Source organism: Pelodiscus sinensis, chromosome 5 (assembly GCF_052426305.1).
Source record: "Pelodiscus sinensis isolate ZL-2025 chromosome 5, ASM5242630v1, whole genome shotgun sequence".
NCBI lineage: Eukaryota > Metazoa > Chordata > Testudines > Trionychidae > Pelodiscus > Pelodiscus sinensis.
Genome location: NC_143056.1, coordinates 50,261,959 through 50,287,993, shown reverse-complemented (window position 1 = coordinate 50,287,993; position 26,035 = coordinate 50,261,959). Strand labels below are relative to the sequence as shown.

Genomic DNA, 26,035 nt, shown 5'->3' with positions numbered 1-26,035 from the left:
TCTTTAAAAAATGAGAAGTCCATAGACTAAAAGAAGGGATTTACATCATTACATGTAGCAATAATATTACATAATAATAATTCACAGCACTTCAGGTAGCTCTTTCAGACTGTTCCCCAAGTTTTATGACTTTGGAGAGACCTGGTATATTTTATTTTTGTTCTCCATGCCCTTATCTCTCTCCTGTACTAAATGATACAGCTCAAGATGTTCCATAAATACCTGGTTCTTGGGACCCTATAGTTCAATATAGACCATTCAGCAGTGTTTATTCTCTCTGCAAATGTATTAATCCCTTTGAATAGTGTATATTCATACAGAGGGCAGGAATTTTCAGATTTCTATTTTAAATGTTTGCATTGGATTAAGATGATCTTTTTTTCCCCTCAAGTCTGGTGGAAATTAGGTTTGAATGAGAGTTACTTGGCTGATTTGCAGTCAGTATAAGGGAGGTGATAATGCTGGAGAACTGAGAAAACATTCAGAGTAGATAGAAGAGATACCCTCTCTTCCTAGTAAGCAGGAATAACTGACTTTTAATAAGCTTAACACGTCAGAGATCTATTTGGCTGCTCATTTGCCCAGGCACTAGTAGCCAGGAGTTCTGGATGTTTTAAAGAGCGTTTTTTCTCTTTATCCTGGATCCTGATAGAGGATCTCTGAGGCAGTCCCCATGGAGCCTGGAGGCAGAGCGTTCAGCCAAGGTAGGCCTCTGTTGTAAAATTTGTTTATCTTATTGATTGAACAGAATACTATACATTTTTTAAGACTTCAGGACATTTTGTTAGGACTACAAGAGCCTAATCAGTGAGGCTCTTCTCTGGGAGAGTTTTCAGTTGTTGCTATCGGTGGAAGTGCTTTCTTTTGTAGTTCTTTTGATAGTCACTTAGTATAATTTCTCCATAGTCATTTTTACATTGAAGGAGGTGAACAGGGCACTTTATATACAAATTTTGTACTGCTTTGCCTCGGTTAACCCTGCCATGCCCTTTTCCTGGACTCCTCGTTGAGATTCAAACCATTTAGTTCGGATTCTGTTTCAGCTATCCATATTGAAGGGCAAGAATCTTCCAGAAAGACTCTTAAATAGTTTTGAAGGTTTTGATTTAGTTTTGCACAAGATAAGTAGATTTTCTTTAGGGACACATTTCAGAGGTAAGAGATCAGTTCCATTTTTATAATAATCAAAACATGTAAGTGCTGTTTGTCTGGGCCAGATTTTTCAGTCTGCAAAAGTGCGCTGAAAAATCTAGCAAGAAAGGGCCATTCTTGTGAGATTTCCTATAAATTCTGTCCTGAATCAAGTTTGAAATGCAGTCAGAACAGTTTCTTTCAAGTATTTTGCCTCCCCCTTTCTAGCTGGAACCTGAAATTGCAACAACTCACAATTAAAGTTGAAAAATAATAGTAATTTAGAGAAATTCATTCCATTTTCTAACTTCTAAAAGGGTTGGTTCAAATTTTGATAAATGGGTGAGGGGAAGAATGATTGATTATGCCTTCCTTAACTTTGATGTTTTCCCTGATGATGTGAGAGAGTCACATATCAAATCAGCCCCTTTCGCCCCAGGTAAACATGGTCAAACAGTTGTCTACGCTTCCCAGTCTTTTCTTGCTAGAAGTTAATTTGTTGTAAGAGGCATTCTGTTGTTGGTTAACTAATGTATTTGTGGCTGACAGGAGGTTTGCCTATGGGCTATTTTGATTATAATTTGAATTGTTAGTATTATAATGGAGAGGATAAAGAAAGAAATGTATTGTAGTTAGGTATGATTTATACCTATCTTCAGTGCTGCTTCAAGAAATTCTTGCTTTAATGCTTCATCCTAGCATGAGCCTCTTGAATATGTGTCAAAGTAATACTCTGCTGAAAAAGGATCCATGCAAAGCATTTTGAAATCTGAGTATTTATCTTTGAAAGTTCAATAAAAAGTTTTATTTTTAAAACCCTCTTTCTTTCAATCTCCCCTAATATTTCCACTTGCTGCTGGAACACACATAGCGTAAAAATGAAGGTGCCTATAATATTTGAAATGCTGCTTATCAGGAGAGAAGAGATGTATTCAAATCTTTGATATTCTATTTCTGCAGACCACTCAAATTGCTAGTTAGTTAGAAGATAACCCAGATAATAAAGTCTTTTAAAATTTTAAATACATTGAATAAATGGAGTGATGGGAAAAGTACAACCCTTAGGATGTCATTCTTTGATCTACTCTTGATTTCATACTTGTATAGCCAAGGTTGCTACAATTGGCTTTCCTCAGGAAAAGTTTTTTGTTGGAACTATTGGATTTATTTTCAATTTGATAGCACATGGCCCAATCATGCTGGAGTTGAAATTAATGGCAAAACTCTTACTGACTTCAGATGGTAGGCTGGATGCTGACTAGGGTTCACTGAATGATATCAGCATCCATGACTCTAGTTGGCATGCTATGCAATCAAATATCATAGGATGATATTTGAAGTGAATTAAGAAATATCAGAAAATAAAATTATTATTAATCAAATAAAATGCTAAATTCAGACAGAACTGGAATATAATTTTCTTTGCCCCTAAGTTAGTCTTTCTGTACCTTATTAGCACATTTTCAATGCTTTTTTTTTTACTTTGCTTTTCCAAAAAAATTCTAACAGCATGGAAATATTTAATTTTCTCAAGCATCTCTTTATTTGAAAACAAACCTTAACTCATTTCTTCACTGCTCTCACTTTTTAAAAAATTAATTATACACGATAGAATCACACATGTACATCAATGTACTTTCCACTAGAAAAATGTCAGCTCACCAATAATAATAGATAGTTGAGACAGGTAGATTAGAAATGTCTCAAGCCATTCTAGTCCTCCATTGAGATGTGGAAGTCTAATTCTGGGCACAATAGAAATTTCTTTTTTTAACTGATCATTATCAATGAAAGCATTGACATTGGTATCGCCTTTTGTCAGGAGCTCTTTGGCACATTTACCCTTCTCTTCTTCCTTGAACACAACAAAGTTCCCTTCATGACCCTCAGCAAGACTGCCTGGAATAACCAACATTTTTGCCTCACTCTAGTCTACTATTTTACTATTTTCTAATTTACTTACACACATCTTGTAAGGGCCATACTGCCATAAGAATTCCAGGACCATATGGACATGCTGTTCAGGGTAACCACAGAAGATATGTCCCTTATTCTCATGAGATTGTATGCACCACAGAGATCCAACTTCATTACTATATGGGCAGCTCCCATGCAATCCAGCAACATAGGTATTAGGGAAAGTGGCTGAAGATTCTTGACAATGATCTGATTCAATGCACAATAATCAACATGGAGTCATATTGCTCTCTTCTTGACAAAAGATACTGGTGTACCAACTGACAAGAATGACTTGCAGATAAACCTTTGGGCCAGGTAATCCTGGTGGTATTCAGGGAGTGCCGTAAACTCAGGTTCTGACACGGCATAAATTCATCCAAAGGATGTTTCTGCTCCTGGTTGCCCTTCTATGGGACAGTCATAGTCCTAGAGTGGAGGTAGTGTTTCTACATTCTTCTGACCAGATGCAGCCACAGTGGAAGATTCTGCCTGGATAGCTGCCACCCTCTGAGCCTCTTGAGGTTCAGATGCAGGAACACTGGTCTCCAACAGTGCAGGCTACAAAACTGGTGGAAAACGGACTTCTTGGGTTTCCCACCAAATGAGTGGATGGTCAGCTGTGCCCAAGTCAGTGAGGGCTGATAGATCATGCAGGGGTGCCCCAGATATGTGGAAATGGACTGGCACCTGTAACTGGGAGGCCATGGGAGGTGATCCAGGTGTGTTCCAGTAAAGGTTTAAATGCAGGAGAGCTCTTTTCCCTAATTTCTTGGAGATGCTATAGGGATAGGGCATGCAGAAATGGAGTGTCCTGACTCATTGCAGGAGAAGCAAAGATGGTACGGCATCATCCTTCCTTTTCAATGGAGGTGAGACTTCGATTGCCCACATCCATCTGCATTGACTCAGAGGAGGCACTGGTGAAAAGCTCACAGTGGACCAATCAGCACATCTAGACTCACAGGCATCTCTCCCTGGCTAGTTTGTCTTTAATATCTTCTTGCAGACCCCACTGGCACTGTTACATCTATGCTGCCTTGTTCCAGTCTGTGTTGTGTGTAAGGTGATGGAATTGAGCAGCATAGGAGGCTACAGTTCTCTGCCCCATTGGATCTTACATAGGGCTTCCTCCACTTTTTGAGCTCAGTGAGGATCAAATAGTACCAACATGCCTTGGAGGAAGACCTCCCAGTTTGACAGCACCCAAATGGACCCTGGAGTCAGTAGGAGATTCAGAGTACTTGGCTGTCACACTCCAAGAAGGGGAAGCCCAGTCTAAGCCTTCCTTGGGCAGCAGACTGATGACCAGGCTTACCTTTGCACAATCAGCAGTATTGTGCTGATTAACAGGTGATGGCCGTGGTTTATAAACCCCTGGAAATTCTGGTAATTACTATCAAACTGTTTTTGCAGCTGTATCAGGGAAACAGGGTGCCCAAACCATATTTGTAGTCTGGCATTTTTAGTATGCGGCTCTGTGATATGATCCTAAAGTAGCTTGTTCTCCAGGCCTATCTGGATGATACAGACCTACAGAGCTTGGTTGTTCCCTGAAGGCAGGCAGCTGCCTTGAGTGTCTCTGGTACTTCTTAAGGGTTATCTGGGTCCATTCTGCTTGCCCCAGGGCCTCTTCTGTAGCTATGAGGTCCATGGAAGATGCCATCACTGGGACATGGGTGGTTTAACCTAGTGATTAGAGCAGGAGTTGGGAGTCAGGCCAGGTCCAATACAGGAGGCCAAAAGACAAACCAGGTGTCAGGAGGCAAGCAGGGTCAGGTTACCTGGAGATCAGCAACATGATTAGATACTGCTGGGGAAGCAGTTTTAAACAGAGCTAATGCTGCTTAGATAGGCACCAGCTATGGACAATTTCCTGTTCCCGTGCTGTGTTTCAATAGGAGTGCTGAACCAATCAGGACCCAAGCATTCTACCAATCAGCTCCCAGGACTGTGGTCTGTTGTTAGAGTTTGGGTCCTAATTATGATGACAGCCAGCCAGCCAGCCAGCCAGTGGGTGACAGGCAGGAACTTATTTGTTCTGAAAAGGTTGTGGATCCTGGTTCAAAACCTAGGCTCCCTAATGAAAAATAATGATGATCTCTTCCCCTTTGCTTAGAGACTAACTTACTACTGTGTTTGGAGATTACAATTTGGCCCTGTTAGTTTTGTTTTTTATTCTGCAAAATAAAGCAGAAATTGGAAAAGAAAAATTGGAAGACAAACACAGACCTGCCAGAGATCTGAGACTGAAAATGCAAATAGGAGAAAACTATATGGAAAACAAAACAGTTCTTGGAAAAACTCTATTTCCCTGCCAATCCACTCACCAGAAACACTCTGAGTTATCGTCTACGTATGCTGTAGTGCAAAAGAGATTTGGAATCATTATTGTTCATATGGCACAGTAGATAGATAATGTATTTTACATGACACACAACAAAGATCCCTGCCATGAGAACTAAATTCACATTGGTTTAAAAACTTGGATATGTGTATGTTTATTATATATGAGTGGTTTATTGACTAATGTGACATTTTGCTATTTAACTAGGCTTCCATTTTTTGTTACTTGAAAATACATTATTTCAAAGCTGAAGCAGCCTCTCCCAGAAATCTCTCTCATTCCATCAGACTGGTGCTCTTCCAATTGGGGCAGCTGGCCTCCAAATAAAACCCTATCTGATTCTACTGAATCTAGTAGTAAATAGAGTCTTTCTGAAGAGCCACTGCTAGACTGGAAAAGCTTCAGAATAGCTAAATGTACAGCTTCACTTGTATGAGAAATGGTGAGAGACATACTAACTACACTAGTAATCATGGGTGGTGAATGAACTCCTGCATTGGGAAGACCAGCCTGCTGGTCCTGCCCCTTCTGCTTTCAGCACATCAGAACCATAAAACCCACCTTCTTAAAAGGAGGAGACCTGAGGGCCCGTGTCTCAACCTGAGGAACTCGGACTTGCAAGCCCCAGCCACACCATGCCGTGTGGCCAGCCTGGCCTCAGTGCTGGGCTGAGTGCTCCCACCCCAAGTGCAGGATGAGCTGTTGACGTTGAAGCTCTGACCCTCTGCTGAGTGAGCCACCACTGTCCTGAGCACCAGATAGTGCTCAGAGCCTGGCTGAGTGATCTCACTCCCCTGCTATATGCCCCTGCTACTGACTTGCCTCCTCATTCCCCTTCCCAAGAGGAGGATGGATATGGTAAGCAGTAGGGACTTCCAGGGCTAGGGGGAGTTGCAGAGCCACTGTGGCCCAGGTTTCTGATAGTGGGTCGGCAGCAGCTATGTCAGGGAAGGGTTAGCCTGCCTTGGCCTTTTATACCTGCCACCCAAGCCAGTAATCATGTTTGAAGAGTCCTTATAGTTATTCAACAGCCTAGGTTAATCTTGTCTTCTATCCACTGAGCGTGCTTTAAAAATCCTTCAAATTAAACCTGATGGAAATAAAGCGTGAGGTTGTGTCTTCCCTCCACCACTTTCCTCCAGCCACCAGCTGCACAGCTACAGCCTGCTCCTCCTGAGTCCTCTGACTCATGGTTGCTGCTGCCTGTTAAGCAGGGGTTGGGCACAACCTGTGGGAGGAGGAGGCGGGGGCCCGGCCAGGCGATGGGGGCCATCAGAGTCCATACACAGCACCCAGCTGCATAGAACACCATGAAATTTGGGGCAATTAGGTGCCCCAAATTTTGTGGCACCTTACACAACTGTGTTTTGTATATTAGTAGGGACAGCCTTGTGTGTTGTGTTCTGAAACCTTCAATGGGCAAAGCGTCTGAACATTTTTGGGCCTGGCTGAATATGGGGCATTCTGAAGCGGTACATTCTATCTTGCAAATCAAATGATTTTCTTTGCTATCTTTTCCAGTTTGAAACTATGAGTTTTCATGTAATACATTCAAACTTATTTAAATAACAGAATGGCACATTAGATGTCAAGAAACTGCTCAAATGTAGTCTCTAAGAAAAAGCCACAGAATTTCAGATAAATTTGAGATTAGTTCTTAAGGCAGGGACATTGTGTTTGGCTTCATAATGCTGTATTTTTTAAGCTTTGTGCACCAGCAGTTTTGCATAACACAAAAGGAATGATTTATTCTTGCCAGTCTGCCAGCACAACTAACCTAATGTAGCTGACAGTTGCTATGTGAAGTATGTCTTCCAAAATTAAGGCAGTTTATAAAAAGCAATACATTTTTCTATGGGGAAAACACTCATCTGTCACAATAAATAGCCAGCTTCTTTACAGTTTTTGAGAATTTTATCAATCATCAAAATTCATAGTGTATATACTGGAAGAGTCAAACTTTGTAATGATGTAAAGCAATATTTCTCCAAGTGTTCCACAGGCCTGCCTTGAGAGAGCCACTAGCAGCCCATACTGCTATGTTTACCTAAAAGGTCCATAGACACAGAGCCTTACACCACTCCCTGTGGCTCCCCTTGTAAGTGTAATTTACACACAAATGAAGGGGTATTGCATAGTCTTGTAAAGGGTGAAGGGGTCATTTAGGGCCCAGTCTTCCTCCCAGAGAATGTATTGTCTAAGTTTTTGATATTTTCAGTGGAAGAGGCTCAGACCCATATTCTTACAACCTTCTCGGAGTTACTTTCCTGCTACATTTACACTTGTACTCCTCAAACTGTAAATTGCACTCATTTTCTTTGGCCTCGTCATGCCACATTGATGCAAGTTAAGGTATTCACCGAAAATGAGGAGTCATTTGGCACCTTGAAGACTAACACATTTCAGGGGCTAAAGCTCACTTTGTGAGATGCATTCTTTCTTATTTATCCTCATTTTCTGAACTAATTTGTCCCTGATGTGTAATTTGCATCTCAACCTACATCACAGCAGAATTTGGCCCAGATACTTCCATGGGAGTTACATGCTGCTTCTTCAAGCTCTGGACTTATTCTGTGTGTGATTATTTCCTTTGGCTATAGTTACTGTGTGCACTAAACAAAAAACAAATCATACAGTGAGTAATCTTTTTTTCAGTTTTAGAATTTTAAATTGACTTTACCAAACATAATCCATGATAGAAGGGAAAAGTATGGTCATCAATAACAGAAAGTATGCACAATCTCAGTAGAGATGGGGAGATATGATAAATGCTTTTTCTTAAGGATTCCAAATATATCTTCAAGAGACAGTCCTATACAAATAGTTATTACACCAATGTGTATGAAAACACTTCCTTTGTATTATATTCTAGATTAGAAGCACATGATTTTACAGTACAGGTCGAACTTCTCTAGTGGTATCCTGGGGACCTCACCAGTACCAGACCAGAGAATTTGCCAAACCATGGAAGGTCTAAATTGTCTAGCACCATTATCAATAATTCCTCTGCCAAGGGAGCTCTTAAAAGACATTTAGTGGAAAATTAGAGCTAAATAACATCACGGAGTACTGGGAGCCTGGATAGGTGGCTGTAAGCAAAATTAATAGGACTGCGGGAAACTTGGCCATAGCCAATGTCCATTTTTCATGGGTAACTAAAATCATACCAGACCATAGATTTTGCTGGTCCAGAGATTGGACTAGAGAGGTTCAGCCTGTAGAGGAAGTAAATTTAATTCCAAGTTTGCAAGCTATTAAAATCTGATTTCTTTGGCAGATATGATTTTTTTTCCTAAATGGAATTTGATGTGTAGTTTGGAATCTACCATCTAACGAATTTAAAATATTTTAAAAAGTAAAGATCAAATTATTCGTTTATTAAATCATGAATTTGTTTTGCATGCAATCTTAGCTAGTCATATTAAATGAGGGATATCCAGTTTCTCTCTCTGAGATTATACTGTGAGATCAAAAGAACATAAACCCCCACGGTTCAGTTGCTTCTGTTTCTGTTAATTCTGGAACGTATTTTATCTTTCAGTAGATAATCACATACATACATCTGAACAATCCCATGTCTGCCTACAGGCTCTAGTGAAAAAATGATTGTTTAAAACTTCTTATCAGTCCCTGTATTCTAATAAAACCAAAGGTTTGTTTGTGCACTGTTTCTTTGTTTGCAGTAGTGTTTGCATTGCAAGCTATTTTAGTGAACGTGGAGGGCTGTGGCCTTGCTGATAGATGGTAACAGCTGTGAATTACAGGGCCAGTTGTCTGCAAGACTGAGTGAAGTAGGCAACTGACAGTCTAATGGATACAACCCTTGTACCTGAGAAATTCCATAGACAATGATTCTGTTGTACCATTTGTGAATTGAAAACAAAAACTTTCACATGTACACTGACCTATGAATACATCTGTAACTTTGGTTGAAGTCCTTATTAAAACTGTGCATTGATCCCTGGACATGAAACTGTGTTTTGTGTTTGGCTCTGTTTTAGCCACCTGCATTCTGCTACAAAGACCTTTTACATCTGCACTTGAAAGGGAATCCTCTGAACTGTCATTCATGTTAAAATTCGACACTTGCCAACAAGGACTTAACAAGTCTTTGAACTTTCTCACCCATTACCAAGACAGTTTCCCCAATTATCACCTGTAATACCATTAACTCACAAACATCCCACTCTCCCTACCTTTAATATCAGCAATTCACACACTTACCTTCCTTCCTCCCCCTTCCCACCCCCCCGCATCCCCCTTCTGTTCTGCAATGTGATTTGTCCTTTTCATATTTGTTCATTTTTTTTAATTGTATCCTTTGGTATATATGGTTGTGACTACTTTCTTCCACTATTTGATCTGAGGAAGTGGGTCTGGCCCACGAAAGCTCATCATCTAATAAACCATCTTGTTAGTCTTTAAAGTGCTACATTGTCCTGCATTTTGCTTCAACTACCCCAGACTAACACGGCTACATTTCTATCACTATTTTCATTTCCAGGTGGTGTATTGTTACAACTTATGTGGGAATTGTGGGTCAATGTCAACAGACAAATCAAAAATATTTTTATAACAAAATATACATCTTAACTAATCTACCTGTCAGTTCTCAGTGTAACACCTTGGACATTCTCTTAGTATTTCTCTCTTCCCAAAGAATGTTAGTAATAACATATATTCTGTAACATGATACTCTTTATCTGTCTCACTCTCAATATTTTGGGTTAGATTGTGCCCAAATATAATGTACAGTAAGAACGCTTGTGAGGCCACATTAAAGATGCCCAATTTTGGCTCTGGGCAGAGAGCAAGAGCAGGATCTCTGTGCCTTACACCTCCCCTCAAGGAAGGAGAAGTCAGATCATGGCTCTGTCCCCATTATGCTAGATAGCGAAGCTGGCTAGATGGAAGGAAGTATGTGTTTGAGGAGCATATTATTCTGTGTAAAAGGTTGTAGCACGTTACTCTCCCCCAACATGCACCATCACCATATACACAGTATAACATGGGAACACTACACTTAGACTCAGAAAGGTGTCCTCTCACCCTTAATATCTATATACCAATTCGGGAAGTAAAATCCCATTTAAAATATTAACTGGTTAAACCGTATGTTTAACCTATTAACTGGTCCATGGTACAGTGGAACTGGCCAGGCTCGAGCAGCCCTACCCCCATGGCATGATGCAGCCAGAGGACTGGTCTGGCCATGCTGGGCAGGGCTGATGGCGCCAAGTCATCAGCAAGGGGTTGGCCAGGACAGGCCCTGGTTAACCAGTTACTCCGGTAAGCATGCTGGTAAGGCAATGTAAATGGGTCATTTACATTCCTAATACCAATCAGTTTTTTGGGATGAAGAAACTGTAATGATTTCAATATCTGGGATCACTATTTGCTGTGACTTCCTTTTTTTCTAGCAGTTTACTAGTAATAATCTGACTATCTGAAAATTTAATGAGCTGAGTTCTTACTCTTGCACTGTAAAGATGCTGTATGTATCTACAAAAGTGCCTCTAGGACCTGAATAATCTTTGTTAAATACTCATCTCCAAGGCAAGACAACAGAACATGATTGTCTCCTGAAAGTGTCTTGTTCGCATCCTTAATGTGTAATTTATGGTGACATTTCAGTGTCTCCTTGAAGCTATGTAAAACACTACAAAAGGTGCTAAATCTTTTGATTCACTGTGCTAAATACAGTTCTTGAGTTTCCTCAAATTACCACTGCATTTAGATTTCAGCGGCTGTGAAGAAATTGTTTTCACTATTTAGATAATTTTGGAATTGCTACTATGTTCTCTATACACTACTTTTTAACTTAAACACTCTGCTATTAAGTATTTCATTATAGTAAAATGTCACACAGGCTTTTAGATCTCTGTTCCTTGGTCAAATTTACATAGTAATGAGCACTCAGGATAGATGATGCCCCACATTATCACTGTCATGGAAACAGGAGTTTGTTGATACACCAGGGGGAAGTAGATTACTTATCTTGTTCTTACATGTATCATTTGACTGTGGCTGTGCTCTGGGTAGTCTGCACCTTAGCTTTAAAGAGCGTTTGATTTGACTGTTTGAGGAAAATGCACATCTTTTTGATGAGTTTTAAAACAAAACAAAAGCAAACAAGCAATACAAACTTTGCTTCTGCTCGAATTTCTGAAGTCTCCAGACATGCCAGAAATTGCAGATAGGGACCAAAAGTTGCTAGGTTGTGTATAGTTTATCTAGTTCAAAAATCTGCCTGAATAAAAAGAAAGGAAGGTCTTAAGGAAATGTCTTGTGTGAAATATGACTTTAAACAGTTCGGATTGTATTTTGGTTAGTATGCTCAGGATTTATCAGCACATTTTTAATATATTATTTGAATTCCGACCAAAAAATCCAAATGTGCTATCAGTATTAATTTCCGTTTCTTCCTTATAATTAGAGAGAAGTTTATATGGTTTAGTTTTTGACTATTTCAGATTATCAGGATTTGGACTTTTTTTTTTTTTTTACAAGATTAAAAACCAAACCTTTAAAATATTTGTTTGTAATTGCTCCTGATCTGCCTTTTTATTTCCTTATTTTGCAATGTAGTAAGTAAAAGAGTTGGTTGAATTTCATCCTGCTTCATAATGGCATCAAGAAATTTCAGTTGAAAAGATGCATCCAAGTTCCATTTATGTTACATGCATTGAGTATCCCTTCTTTGCAGACTGTTTAACAATTTCCTAAGTACAGGCAGTCCCCGGGTTACGTGCAAGATAGGGACTGTAGGTTTGTTCTTAAGTTGAATTTGTACGTAAGTTGGAACTGGCTCCAGATTCAGCTACTGCTGAAACTGACCAGCGGCTGACTACAGGAAGCCAGAGGCAGTTTCTCTGCCCCGGGCTTCCTGGAATCAGCCGCTGATCAGTTTCAACAGCGGCTGAATCTGGACGCCTGGGACAGAGTAGCTGGGCGCTGCCCGGTAGGTCCCCGCAGCGCCGCACCTCGGCGCTGCGGGGACCAACCCGGCAGCACCCAGCTGCTCTACCCCAGGTGTCCCCAAGTCAGCTGCTGCTGAAACTGATCAGCGTCTGATTCCAGGAAGCCCGGGGCAGAGCAGCTCTGCCTCGGGCTTCCTGTAGTCAGCCGCTGGTCAGTTTCAGCAGCGGTTGACTTGGGGACGCCTGGGGCAGAGCAGCTGGGGTTCTGCTGGGTTGGTCCAGTAGCGCCGAGGAGCGGCGCTGCGGGACCAACCCAGCAGCGCCCCAGCTGCTGTACCACAGTCGTCCGCGAGAAAAGCCTGGTCTGCTGGGGGGGGGGTGGGAGCACTAGCCACGCCCCCCCCCCAGCAGTCCAGGGAGACGCAGGCAGCGGGACCACCCAGATGCGCCGCTGTACCGCCGCCCACATCCTCCGCGGCTTTGCTCAGCTGGGGGGCCCCAGCAGACCAGGGAGACGCGGAGACACTTTTCTCGCCCCAGAGGACGCGGGCGGCGGGACCGCGGTGTATCTGGGCGGTCCCGCCTCCCGCGTCCTCCGGGGCGAGAAAAGCCCCGTTCGTAAGTACATAAATCGGATCCGCGTAACTCGGGGACTGCCTGTATACTACAAAATTCACATTTACATGTATGTACATACTGAAATACAGATATTGTAATGGGGCTTGCACCTGCCTCTCATAAGCACCCATTCTGGTTAGGTGTAAGCATGCTGTTTCTTAATTATTGGAACAGGGTTGTACTCACCTGTAGGCACCTCTCCCCATCTCCCCTCAAATGGTTTCTTCAGCAGATCTTCAGTGACTTAGCCCTCCAGCTGAGTCACATACACTACAAGTGGAACAGAGCAAACCAACCCTTTCTGAGGTATACGGTCTTTACCTTCTGAAAAAGCTTCCTCCCTGGAAATAATGCTCTCTATAACAGTTCAACAGGGCCCATCATTGTTCCCTCACATGGTCTGCCTAGATTCTGTGCTCAGTCCTTGCTTGATCCCCACAAGCAGAAAGGACCTCTTTCTTAATTCCCCTGGTTTTCAGCACTCCTTCCTGGGCTCTACCCTGAGTTATCCATGGTTTTGCTGCTCTTCTATCCAGTCAGAAACCCAGTCGACTCTGTTCCAGCTCCAGGCAGCAACTGACTGCTCTGTCTCAAGCAGTGGTGCTATAAGAAGGGCTTTGGGATGTACGGCCACTGGAAGGCATTCACGGACAGAGGACTGTTCTCTCGGGATCAAGTATCAGAGGGGTAGCCGTGTTAGTCTGAATCTGCAAAAGCGACGAGGAGTCCTGTGGCACCTTATAGACTAACTGAAGTGTAGGAGCATAAGCTTTCATGGGCAAAGACCCACTTCATCAGATGCATGTAGTGGAAATTTCCAGAGGCAGGAATAAATATGCAGGCCAGGATCAGGCTGGAGATGACCAGGTGGATCCAATCAAGGAGGATGAGGCCCACTTCTAGCAGCTGATCTGGAGGTGTGAATTCCAAGAGAGCAGAAGCTGCTTTTGTAGTTAGCGAGCCATTCACAGTCTTTGTTTAATCCAGAGTTGATTGTGTCAAACTTAAAGATGAACTGTAGCTCAGCAGTTTCTCTTTGAAGTCTGGTCCTGAAGTTTTTTTGCTGCAGGATGGCTACTTTTAGATCTGCAATTGTGTGTCCAGGAAGATTGAAGTGTTCCCCTACAGGTTTTTGTATGTTGCCATTCCTAATATCAGATTTGTGTCCATTGATTCTTTTACGTAGGGACTGTCCTGCTTGGCCGATGTACAGGCAGTCCCCGGGTTACGTACAAGATAGGGACTGTAGGTTTGTTCTTAAGTTGAGTCTGTATGTAAGTCGGAACTGGCGTCCAGATTCAGCCGCTGCTGAAACTGATCAGTTTCAACAGCGGCTGAATCTGGACGCCAGTTCTGACTTACATACAGATTCAACTTAAGAACCCCAGGCATCCCCAAGTCAGCCTGTAGTCAGCCACTGGTCAGTTTCAGCAGCGGCTGACTTGGGGATGCCTGGGGCAGAGCAGCTGGGGTGCTGCTGGGTTAGTCCAGTAGCGCCGCCGCTCCTCGGCGCTACTGGACCAACCCAGCAGCACCCAAGCTGCTCTGCCCCAGGCGTCCTGATTCAGCCGCTGCTGAATCTGACCAGCAGTGGCTGAATCAGGAGCCAGGGGCAGAACAGCTGGGGTGCTGCTAGGTTGGTCCAGTAGCGCCCAGAGCGGCGCTACGGGACCAACTGGCAGCGCCCCAGCTGCTGTACCACAGGTGACTGGAGCAAAGCCACGGAGCACGGGGGCAGCGGGACAGCCCAGACGCGCCGAGGCTGTCCGCTGCCTGCGTGCTCCGCGGCTTTTCTCTGCTTTGCCCCCCCCCCCCCGGTCTGCAGACCAGGGGAATGGGGGGGGGGGCAAAGCAGAGCCAAGCCCCGGAGCGCCCGGCCAGCTGACAGCCCAGACGCGTCTGGGCTGTCAGCTGATCGCGCACTCCGCGGCTTGGCTCTGCTTGGCTCTGCTTTGCCCCCCCCCCGTCCCCAGACCAGGGGGACGGGGGGGGGGGCAAAGCAGAGCCAAGCAGAGCCAAGCCGCGGAGCGCGTGATGAGCTGACAGCCCAGACGCGTCTGGGCTGTCAGCTGGCCGGGCACTCCGCGGCTTGGCTCTGCTTTGCCCCCCTCCTCCTCCCCCTGGTCTGCAGACCAGGGGGACGGGGGAGGCAAAGCAGAGCCAAGCCTCGGAGTGCGTGGGCAGCAGACAGCCCTGTCCGCTGCCCACGTGTTCCGCCGCTTTGCTTCCTCTCCCTGGTCTGCTGGAGACCAGGGAGAGGAACCCCGTTCGTAACTGCGGATCCGACATAAGTCGGATCCGCGTAACTCGGGGACTCCCTGTATATAGCAGTGGGGCATTGTTGGCACATGATGGCATATATTACATTGGTGGATGTGCAGGAGAATGTACCAGTGACAGTATGGCAGATCTGGTTAGGTCCTGTGATGGTGTTGCTGGTGTATATATGTGGGCAGAGTTGGCACCGAGGTTTGTTGCAAGGATTGGTTCCTGAGTTCGAGTTATTATGGTGCGGTGTGTAGTTGCTGGTGAGAATATGCTTCAGGTTGGCGGGTTGTCTGTGGGCAAGGACCGGCCTACCTCCCAAGGCCTGTGAAAGTGAGGGATCATTGTCCAGGATGGGTTGAAGGTCACTAATGATGCATTGGAGAGGTTTTAGCTGGGGACTGTAGGTGATGGCCGGTGGTGTTCTGTTGGTTTCTTTCTTGGGCTTGTCCCGTAGCAGGAGGCTTCTGGGTACACGTCTGGCTCTGTCAATCTGTCTCCTCACTTCCTCGTGTGGGTATCGCAGTTTACAGAATGCTTGTTGAAGATCTTGTAGGTGTAGGTCTCTGTCTGAGGGGTTGGAGCATATGCGGTTGTACCTCAGTGCTTGGCTGTAAACAATGGATCGTGTGTTGTGTCCGGGGTGGAAACTGGAGGCATGCAGGTAAGTATAGCGGTTGGTAGGTTTTCGGTATAGGGTGTTATTGATATGACCGTCACTTATTTGTATCGTGGTGTCCAGGAAATGGACCTCCCGTGTAGATTGGTCCATGCTGAGGTTGATGGTGGGGTGGAAGCTGTTGAAATCATGGTGAAATTCTTCCAGAGTCTCCTTCCCATGGGTCCAGATGATGAAGATTTCATCGATGTAGCGTAGGTAGAGAAGGGGTGTAAGTGGACGAGAGCTGAGGAAGCGTTGTTCCAGGTCAGCCATAAAAATGTTGGCGTATTGTGGGGCCATGCAGGTGCCCATAGCAGTGCCAATGGTCTGGAGGTATATGTTGTCACCAAATCTGAAATAGTTGTGTGTGAGGATGAATTCACAGAGTTCAGCCACCAGTTGTGCTGTGGCATCATCAGGAATACTGTTCCTGACAGCTTGTACTCCATCTGCATGTGGGATGTTTGTATAGAGAGCCTCTACATCCATGGTGGCTAGGATGGTGTTTTCTGGAAGATCACCTATGCATTGTAGTTTTCTCAGGAAATCCGTAGTGTCACGAAGGTAACTGGGAGTGCTGGTGGCGTAGGGTCTGAGCAGAGAGTCCACATAGCCAGACAGTCCTTCAGTAAGAGTGCCAATGCCCGAGATGATGGGGCGTCCGGGATTTCCAGGTTTGTGGATCTTGGGTAATAGATAGAACAACCCTGGTCGGGGCTCTAAAGGTGTGTCGATTTGTTCCTGTATTTGTTTAGGGAGTGTCCTGAGCAGATGGTGCAGTTTCTTAGTATATTCCTTAGTGGGATCTGAGGAAAGTGGCCTGTAGAATTTGGTATTGGAGAGTTGTCTGGCAGCCTCCTTTAGGTAGTCAGGCCTGTTCATGATGACAACAGCACCTCCTTTGTCAGCCTCTTTGATTATAATGTCAGAGTTGTTCCGGAGGCTGTGGATGGCATTGTGTTCTCTCGGGATGGACTTCACCTAAGTAGGGAAGGAAACAGACTTCTAGGATGGAGGCTGGCACAATTGATTAAGAGAGCTTTAAACTAGGAATTTGGGGGAGATGGTTGGGAGATGTCCAGGTAATCTCTATGCTGCATTTTAGCATTGAGAGGGAGGAAAACTAAGTAAGAAAGGATATAGTCGGGGGTAGGAGAATGGACATAAGGAGGAAGGGCAGAGTGGATACTAGTCTAATAGGTCATATCGGAGGTAAAATGTCCATGCCAAATGGGGTAAAGAATGTGAGTGAGGTGAAACAGCAAAAATTACAATGTTTGTACACCAATGAGAGGAGCCTAGGTAACAAAATGGAGGAACTAGAGCTACTGGTCCAGGAAGTGAAACCAGATGATATAGGAATAACAGAAACATGGTGGAATACTAGGCATGCCTGGAGTACAGGTAGTGAAGGGTATGTGCTGTTTAGGAAAGACAGAAATAAAGGTAAAGGTGGTGTAGTAGAATTGTATATGAATGAAGAGGTAGATAGCAAAGAATTAAAAAGTCAAGGAATGGAGAAGACTGAGTCTGTCTGGGCAAAAATCACACTGGGGAAGAAAACTATCAGATCCTCCCCTGGGATAGTGCTTGAGGTGTGCTATAGACCACCAGGATCTAATTTGGATATGGATAGAGATCTCTTTAATGTTTTTAAAGAAGTAAATACTAATGGAAACTGTGTAATCATGAGAGACTTCAACTTTCCAGATATAGACTGGAGAACAAATACTGGTAATAATAATAGGGCTCAGATTTTCCTAGATGTGATAGCTGATGAATTCCTTCATCAAGTAGTTGTTGTACCAACAAGGGGGAAAGCCATTTTAGATCTGGTTTTTGTGAGTAGTGAGAACCTCATAGAAGAAATGGTTGTAGGGGACAACCTTGGCTCGAGTGATCATGAGCTAATTCAGTTCAAACTAAATGGAAGGATAAACAAAAATAAATCTGAGACAAAGGGTTTGATTTCAAAAGGGCTAATTTTAATAAATTAAGGAAATTAGTTAGGGAAGTGGATTGGATTAAAGAATTTATGGATCTGAAAGTGGAGGAGGCCAGGGATTATTTTAAGTTAAAATTGCAGAAGCTATCAGAAGCCTGTATCCCAGGAAAGAGGAAAAAAATGTATAGGTAAGTGTTTTAGACCAAGCTGGATGAGCAAGCATCTCAGGTAGGTGATTAAGAAAAAGCAGAAAGCGTATAAGGAGTAGAAGATTGGTGGGATCAGCAAAGAAAGCTACCATATTGAGGTTAGAGCATGTAGGGACAAAGTGAGAGAGGCTAAAAGTCATGTAGAGTTAGACATTGCAAAGGGAATTAAAACCAATAGTAAAAGGTTTTATAGCCATATAAATAGGAATAAAACAAAAAAAGAGGAAGTGGGACCGCTAATCACTGAGGATGGAGTGGAGGTTAAGGATAATCTAGGCATGGCCCAGTATCTAAACAAATAGTTTGCTTCAGTCTTTAATGAGGCTAATGAAGATCTTAGGGATAATAGCAACATAACAAATGGGAATAAGGATATGGAGGTAGATATTACCAAATCCGAGGTAGAAGCCAAACTTGAACATCTTAATGGGAGTAAATCAGGGGCCCTGATAATCTTCATCCAAGAATATTAAAGGAAGTGGTACATGAAATTGCAAATCCATTAGCAAAAATTTTTAACGAATCTCTAAACTCAGGGGTTGTACCATTTGACTGGAGAATTGCTAATATAGTTCCTATTTTTAAGAAAGGGAAAAAAAAGTGACCCGGGTAACCACTGGCCTGTTAGTTTGACATCTGTAGTATGCAAGGTCTTGGAAAAAATTTTGAAGGAGAAAGTAGTTAGGGACATTGAGGTTAATGGCAATTGGGACAAATTGCATCATGGTTTTACAAAAGGTAGATTGTGCCAAACCAACGTGATCTCCTTCTTTGAGAAAATAACAGATTTTTTTAGATAAAGGAAATGCAGTGGATCTAATTGGAAAAGATAGGGATTAATATGAAAGTTGAGAGGTGGATAAGGAACTGGTTAAAGGGGAGACTACAGTGAGTCATACTGAAAGGTGAACTGTCAGGCTGGAGAGAGGTTACTAGCGGAGTTCCTCAGGAATCAGTTCTGGGACCATTATTATTTAATCTTTTTATTACTGACCTTGGCACTAAAAGTGGGAGTGTGCTAATAAAGTTTGTGGATGACACAAAGTTGGGAGGTATTGCCAATTCAGAAAAGGATCGGGATATCGTACAGGAAGATCTGGATGATCTTGTAAATTGGAGTGATAGCAATAGGATGAAATTTAATAGTGAGAAGTGTAAGGTTATGCATTTAGGGATTAATAACAAGAATTTTAGTTATAAGCTGGGGACACATCAGTTGGAAGTAACAGAAGAGGAGAAGGACCTCGGAGTCCTGGTTGATTACAGGATGACTATGAGCCACTAATGTGACATGGCCATGAAAAAGGCTAATACGGTTTTGGGATGCATTAGGCAAGGTATTTACAGTAGAGATAGGGAGGTGTTAGTGCCCATATATAAGGCATTGGTGAGACATCATTTGGAATACTGTGTGCAGTTCTAGTCTCCCATATTTAAGAAGGATGAATTCAAACTGGAACAGGTACAAAGAAGGGCCACTAGGACGATCCGAGGAATGAAAACCTGTCTTATGAAAGGAGACTCAAGGAACTTGGCTTGTTTACCTTAACCAAAAGAAGGCTGAGGGGAGATATGATTGCTGTCTTTAAATATATTCGAGGGATAAATGCCAGGGAGGGAGAGGAATTATTTAAGCTCAATACCAATGTGGACAGAAGAACAAATGGATATAAGCTGGCTATTAGGAAGTTTAGGCTCGAAATTAGACGAAGTTTTCTAACCGTCAGAGGAGCTAAGTTCTGGAACAGCCTTCCAAGGGAAGTAGTGGGGGCAAAAGACCTATCTGGCTTCAAGATTAAGCTACATGGGTTATGCATTTAGGGGATGAAGTGGATGGTTTGATGAGATAACATGATCTTGGCAATTAATTGACCTTTCACTATCAGTGATAAATAGGCCAATGGTGGGAAGATAGGAGTTACTATAGAGAACTTTTTTCTGGGTGTCTGGTTCATGAGTCTTGCCCACATGCTCAGGGTTCAGCTGATCGCCATGTTTGGGGTCGGGAAGGAATTTTCCTCCAGGGTAGATTGGCAGAGGCCCTGGAGGTTTTTCACCTTCCTCTGTAGTATGGGGCATGGTTCACTTGCAGGAGGATTCTCTGCATCTTGGGGTCTTTAAACCATCGTTTGAGGACTTCAATATCTGAGATATAGGTGAGAGGATTATTCTAGCAGTGGTTGGGTGAGATTCTGTGGCCTGCATTGTGCAGGGGGTCAGACTAGATGATCATAATGGTCCCTTCTGACCTTAAAGTCTAAAGTCTAAGTCTATGGGTAAGTCTAGAATACATGACTCTGTCGTCAGAGCCATGTAGATTAGTTTACTAGACATACCCAAATGAAGCGGCGATTTAAATAATCTCCGCTTTATTTAAATTAAAATGGCTGCCGTGCTGAGCTGATTAGCTGTTTGTCGGCTCAGCTCATTAGTCTGGACGCTCTGCGGTCGACATCAAAGGCATTTGTTGACCGCCCTGGTAAACCTCATTCCATGAGGCATAATGGGACGGTTGACAAATGCCTTTGATGTCGTCCGCGGAGCGTCCAAACTAGTGCGCTGAGCCGACAAACAACTAATCAGCTCAGCACGGCAGCTATTTAGATAGTAGCTTTCCTAAGCTATATTACTTTTAATATGGTGCATAGCATTAATGGATGGACTCTCAGGCCTTATCTGCACTGTTTGGTTTGATTTAAATTAGCATTTTAAACCTAGTAAGATATATCACAGGTGCAAATTACTGTGTGGCTGTTATTCTTTTGGTTTAAAAGCCACTTACTTTGGTTTAGTGTAATTTACTCATCTACTTGATTAAATTAAGGACTTGTCTTCATATGAAAATTGCATAGATTAACCTAGAGAGTGCATTTAAATCAATTCAGATAAAGTGATGCAAACTCCTGGGTTGACAGACACTCTTATTTCAGTTTAGCTTAAATTGATTGGAAACAGGTTTGAAGGAAACCAAAAGGAGCCATATGTAAACCAAAACTACACTGGTTTAAAAACTAAGTTAAATCTGTGCAACTTTCCATTGTAGATAAGCCCTAAATCAAATTAAACCACTCTTAAACCCTAATAAAGGCTGGTACAAAAAATGTGTAGACATTAATTCAGGTTTAAAGCAGCTTTCTTTGGTTTAAAATAAATCAGTTCCTAATTGACTTGAATTTAACCAAATAAGCCTGATATATAATGCAATAAAAGTATCTATACACAATTTTGCATATGTTTTTAACTAGGATACTAGAACAATTTGGATAGTGGCAGTGCTGTCATTTAAACAAACTGTAAACTCTGTATAAAATGCTTCTTGTCAGGGAGTGTAGCAGCACTACCAGAGGCCCTAGTTCCAGCATTTATCATTTTAGCTACATCAGTTTTAATATCACCTTGAGTTAAAATCAATGAGCATTGTCTGTATCAGAAGTTTCAAAGAGTATCTGCTAGCAAACTTGCACCAATTTAATTAACTTAGTTTGAAAACACACCTTAAGGTAAACTGAAGCAAATATATATGTAGAGAAGGCCTAAAACTGAAGTATTAATTCATTAGGAGTCTTGGTTTTGGTCAGTCCATGAGTTTTTATTGATTTGGGCCCAATAGTGTGTCAAAAGGCTAGTTCACCCCATCACTCTGGTGGTCAAGTAGAACTGTAGTAACCCCACAGTTACATCACCCTGGCTGCACCAAGACAACATGGCCTAGTGGCCATAGTCAGTAAGCCTCCCATGGGCTTCAGGGAGTCATAGCCTAAAGCCCAAAGTCAGTAGGGCTTCAGGGAAGCATGGCTCAGTGGCCAGAGTCAATATAGCTACCCTAGGCATAGGACGGTGGGACCCAGTGCCAGAGTCAATATATAATATAATACAGGCAGTCCCCGGGTTACATGGATCTGACTTACATCGGATCCCTACTTACAAATCGGGTGAGGCAACCCCGCACTAGCTGCTTCCCCCCAGCAGACCAGGGAGACGCGAAGCTAGCGCCCCTCCCCCAGCAGACCAGGGAGACGCGGAGCGGCTTTTCTCAGCAGACACCTCAGCTTGAGAATAAAGGACTGAGGGAAGTGAGGTGTGGGAGAACAAAACTGAGCTCTGGAGAAATGTTTGGCTAGAGTTTCCCCTACAATATGTACCAGTTCCAACTTACATACAAATCCAACTTAAGAACAAACCTCCAGTCCCTATCTTGTACATAACCCGGGGACTGCCTGTATAGCAATATAATATAGCAGCCCTTGCACACAGGGCACCTAGAGGTCAGTACCCCAGGGAAGGATGTAGTCACCACCAATAGAATATCAGCCCAGATAGAGGATCCTAGGTCTATCTGCTTTCACTGGGCTCCAACCCAGGTCTCTAATAGCGGCTAAGTGGTTGACCGTATTCTAACCATAATTGTTTTTTAATTGTTTAATACTGAGCTATCGATTGCAATGGGCATTTGGCTTCATTTATTACTGTTAAGTTACTAGACAATATGCATTGGTGTCCACGTTATTTCCCCATGCACCTAACACCATTATTAGCTTTACTTTAAATTTATAAACATCAGCTCTAAACTGATACAGAATATTTTACATATTGTCAGTGCAAAAAGGTTGTGCTTTGCTACTTGCATCAATTTGCTGATATTAAACAAAAATATTAATGAGTAAAACAAACACCATGTCTCTCAGCAACTGTTTTGATTAGTTGCATCTCTGACATTCTACAAAAATTGGGATGTTTCTTAATCTAATTGCTTAGGACATACAGCCGAATAAAATACAGACAGTGGAATGGATTTTAAGCAGCAGACTTTAACTTAATTAACACTGAGCATACCAGGTATTTAACTGAGTCTAGTGCAGATTACAGGGCTCCCAATATAGAAACAATAATTTGGGGTATAACTTTCTGATTGCCTTCCTCCCAAAGACTTCAGCTAATTTATGAGTTCTCTGATCTTGTGCTCATTCACATGCTAGGGATGGGGGGCAAACGGGGAGGGGAGGAGGAGGGGACCAAAAGAGACCTGTAGTCCATGAAAATTTCAGGTTTCTACTTATAGTCACAAAACCCACAAGGTAAAATCCTAGCTCTCATTTACATCTGAGAGCTGGTCCTTTTAGCCTTTATCTGCATAAGACACTAGCCCCTGGAGGCCTCAACAATCATTTCCACCCACAAACCCTGGTATCTATTTCCTCCCCAATCCAGTCATTGAAGTGCTTTTGCCAAATGTCAGTCTCCACATCCATCAAGTACACTCCACCATCCCTTAAAAGCTCCAGTAAATTGTACCTAATATCACTGTGTGTGATCCCCAAAACACCTGAATCTGAAAACACTGACAGTCTCCTCGATCACATTCTTTTGGCCCTGTCTTTGTGGGCTGGTTTGACAGTACTCCACCACACTCACCTTGCAAGCCTTTTCAGACTAAAAACAATCATGTGTTTGACTGTGATTTGGTTAAATCCACATTCCTCTGAATCCCAAATCTCAAATGTGAGGTCTGGCACCCTTGGGATATGACTGGTGCTAAACAAGAGGACAGTGCTGGCCCCTCTGTAGCCATCAGATGAGGGGCTCTGCAAACAATCTCTGGGGCTGCGCTCCTTGTCCCTGGCTGCTGGGCTCCGCACCCACACTGCCTCTTTCCTTGAATGTTCCTCTGTTCCTGCTCCTCCTTCTCCCTCCCTGAGCTCAAGCACTGCAAGTGAACTATTTGTGGCACTCCAGAACTTTGGAAGGGCCAAGCAGGAGTTTCTGAGTGTGGGGCCCAGCTTCTACCCATGAGTCCACCAGCTCAGGAGCACCCATGGGGATGCCGGATCATAGACGTTGCTGGACTGTGGAAGTCCAGACTACAGAACTTGAATGTGTAGTAATCAAGTTAACCAAAAAGTTCAACATTGTTTATATTAAGATTATTCACTTGCCTACTTCAGTCTTTTTGCTTGCCACATTCTAACAATGAAACTTTAAATCATAGTTCAGATAGTCTAAATGGGTCTTTCGCAATGAATGTGCCATTAATCTGTAGTTTATAGTCAATTAAATCCATTCTGCTGTATACATTTACCAACAGTTTATCCAATATGCAAAAGTGTAACTCTTTAATTGGACATCATAGGGTGTCTTTACTCACATTCATATACCTGATCAGCTTACTTGTGACTTAACTCTTTCACTGCTCCACAAAACAGTGTGTGTGTGTGTGTGTGTGTGTGTGTGTGTGTGTGTGTGTGTGTGTGTGTGTGTGTATAAAAAATGTGGATTCTCACTTAAATTGGCAACTCTGTTGATACTTATTTTGTTGGGAATGGCATTAATCAAATTCTTTACATTCTGATTTTTTTTTCAATCACTAATAGAGTTCAGTTGGGTCAGTCTTACCACTCTTTTGCAATTGTTACAGTTTAAGACGACATCTTTACAGTGCTGTCTTTCTATGATTCATATGATCTTGTTGTGCCATCCTTACTTATTGCATGCTGTCTCTGTACTCAGTGAACACTCCTGCCAAATAGGACAGCTGCTTGTTCAGTTGTTGTAGCTTTGCTATAAATAAAAAAATAGAGATCCCATATGTATTAATTACATTATTCTCCCTATCTGAAATCACATTTTCTGCATTAGCCAAAAATTAGAGATGATCTTTATAGGGCCTATTCCTGTAGCTAAAGGTATACATTTTTTTCTATTACAGGATATATGTGAAGATATATCTGACCACGTTGAACAAATTCATGCTCTGTTAGAGACTGAGTTTTCCCTCAAGCTTCTGTCTTACTCCGTCAATGTGATAGTCGATATACATACAGTACAGCTACTCTGGCACCAGCTGCGTGTTTCTGTTCTGGTTCTGAGAGAACGCATCCTACAAGGACTACAGGATGCCAATGGAAACTACACCAGGCAGACTGATATTCTGCAAGCATTTTCTGAGGAGACAAAAGAGGTATGAGAACTAAATACAGTAATTTACTTTTGGAACATTAATCCCTAATCATAAATATTGCTAGAGGATTGAAGATCATCTACCCTGCTACTAGTATAAAAAAGTCCTAGGTAGTTTTCACTTGCAGTTCATCCAAACTGTTGCCAGTGCAGCCAGATACACTTGAGACTAATTGAATAAGTGTTTTCTCAGCTAAAGTTTCTTCAGCTGACATCCATTGTCATTGAACCAGATTAAATGTAGACTCATAGGGCCAACTTTTCAAAAGCATTCTTTAAAACAGCAGGCAATATTTCCCACAAGCCTAAAATTTTTCCCCACAGATACTTAGATTGGTTCAGAGGTGCTTTTTGACCCAAAACGTCTGATTTAGTCATCTTGGAATTTAGAAGTTCATATCCAAATCAAAACTTGGTGATCTCAGGCTCAATTCTAGATCAGTGTGTGAAAAAAGAATTTGCATGTGAAAACCAAGATATGGAATTAGTCTTTGTAGTTACAAACTTTGGGCATAGAAAAGTTTTATCCACCATTGTACAGGACAGGTTAAAATTTCCTTTTGAAAGTGTAGTCTACAAATTGCCAGCTGGGATAACAGCATCCCTGCAGATCAGCTCTGATCTTGCTTTCTTCTAAAGCATGCAAAGTTTATAAAAGTTTAATAAGCTTTTTAATATAGATATATTAACATAGATTGCCTTTTGTTCAGTAAGTATGGATACTAACTTGTTTTAAAGAAACTTTGTTAGTTCAAATGTTTTTGAAATAGAAATAAGGAGCATAGTTTTAACAGTGAGGATAATTAACCATAGGAACGCTTTTTAGCTAAAGATGTGACCGATTCTCCATCACTTGAAACCCTAATATCAAGGTTTGATGTTTTTCTAAAAGTTACATAATAGCTTTAAAAAATAGCTTATGGGCTTTCTGCAGTGACATTCTATTGTCAGTGTTATGCTGGAGGTCCAATTAGTTGATCATAATGGTCCCTTTTGGACTTAAAATGTATTTAAATGGATTAATATCAG

General features: G+C 42.5%; 1 protein-coding gene across 2 annotated transcripts in view; it reads left to right on the top strand.

Moving 5' to 3' along the window:
- The window catches only part of AKAP6 (A-kinase anchoring protein 6), a 379,467-nt gene that overhangs the window by 95,124 nt on the left and 258,308 nt on the right, over positions 1-26,035 (top strand). For both annotated transcript variants that reach the window (XM_089778447.1, XM_075926957.2), the window contains exon 3: positions 24,756-25,007. In XM_089778447.1, the coding sequence (XP_089634573.1) occupies positions 24,756-25,007 (252 nt within the window). The remainder of the gene's footprint in view (positions 1-24,755; positions 25,008-26,035) is intronic.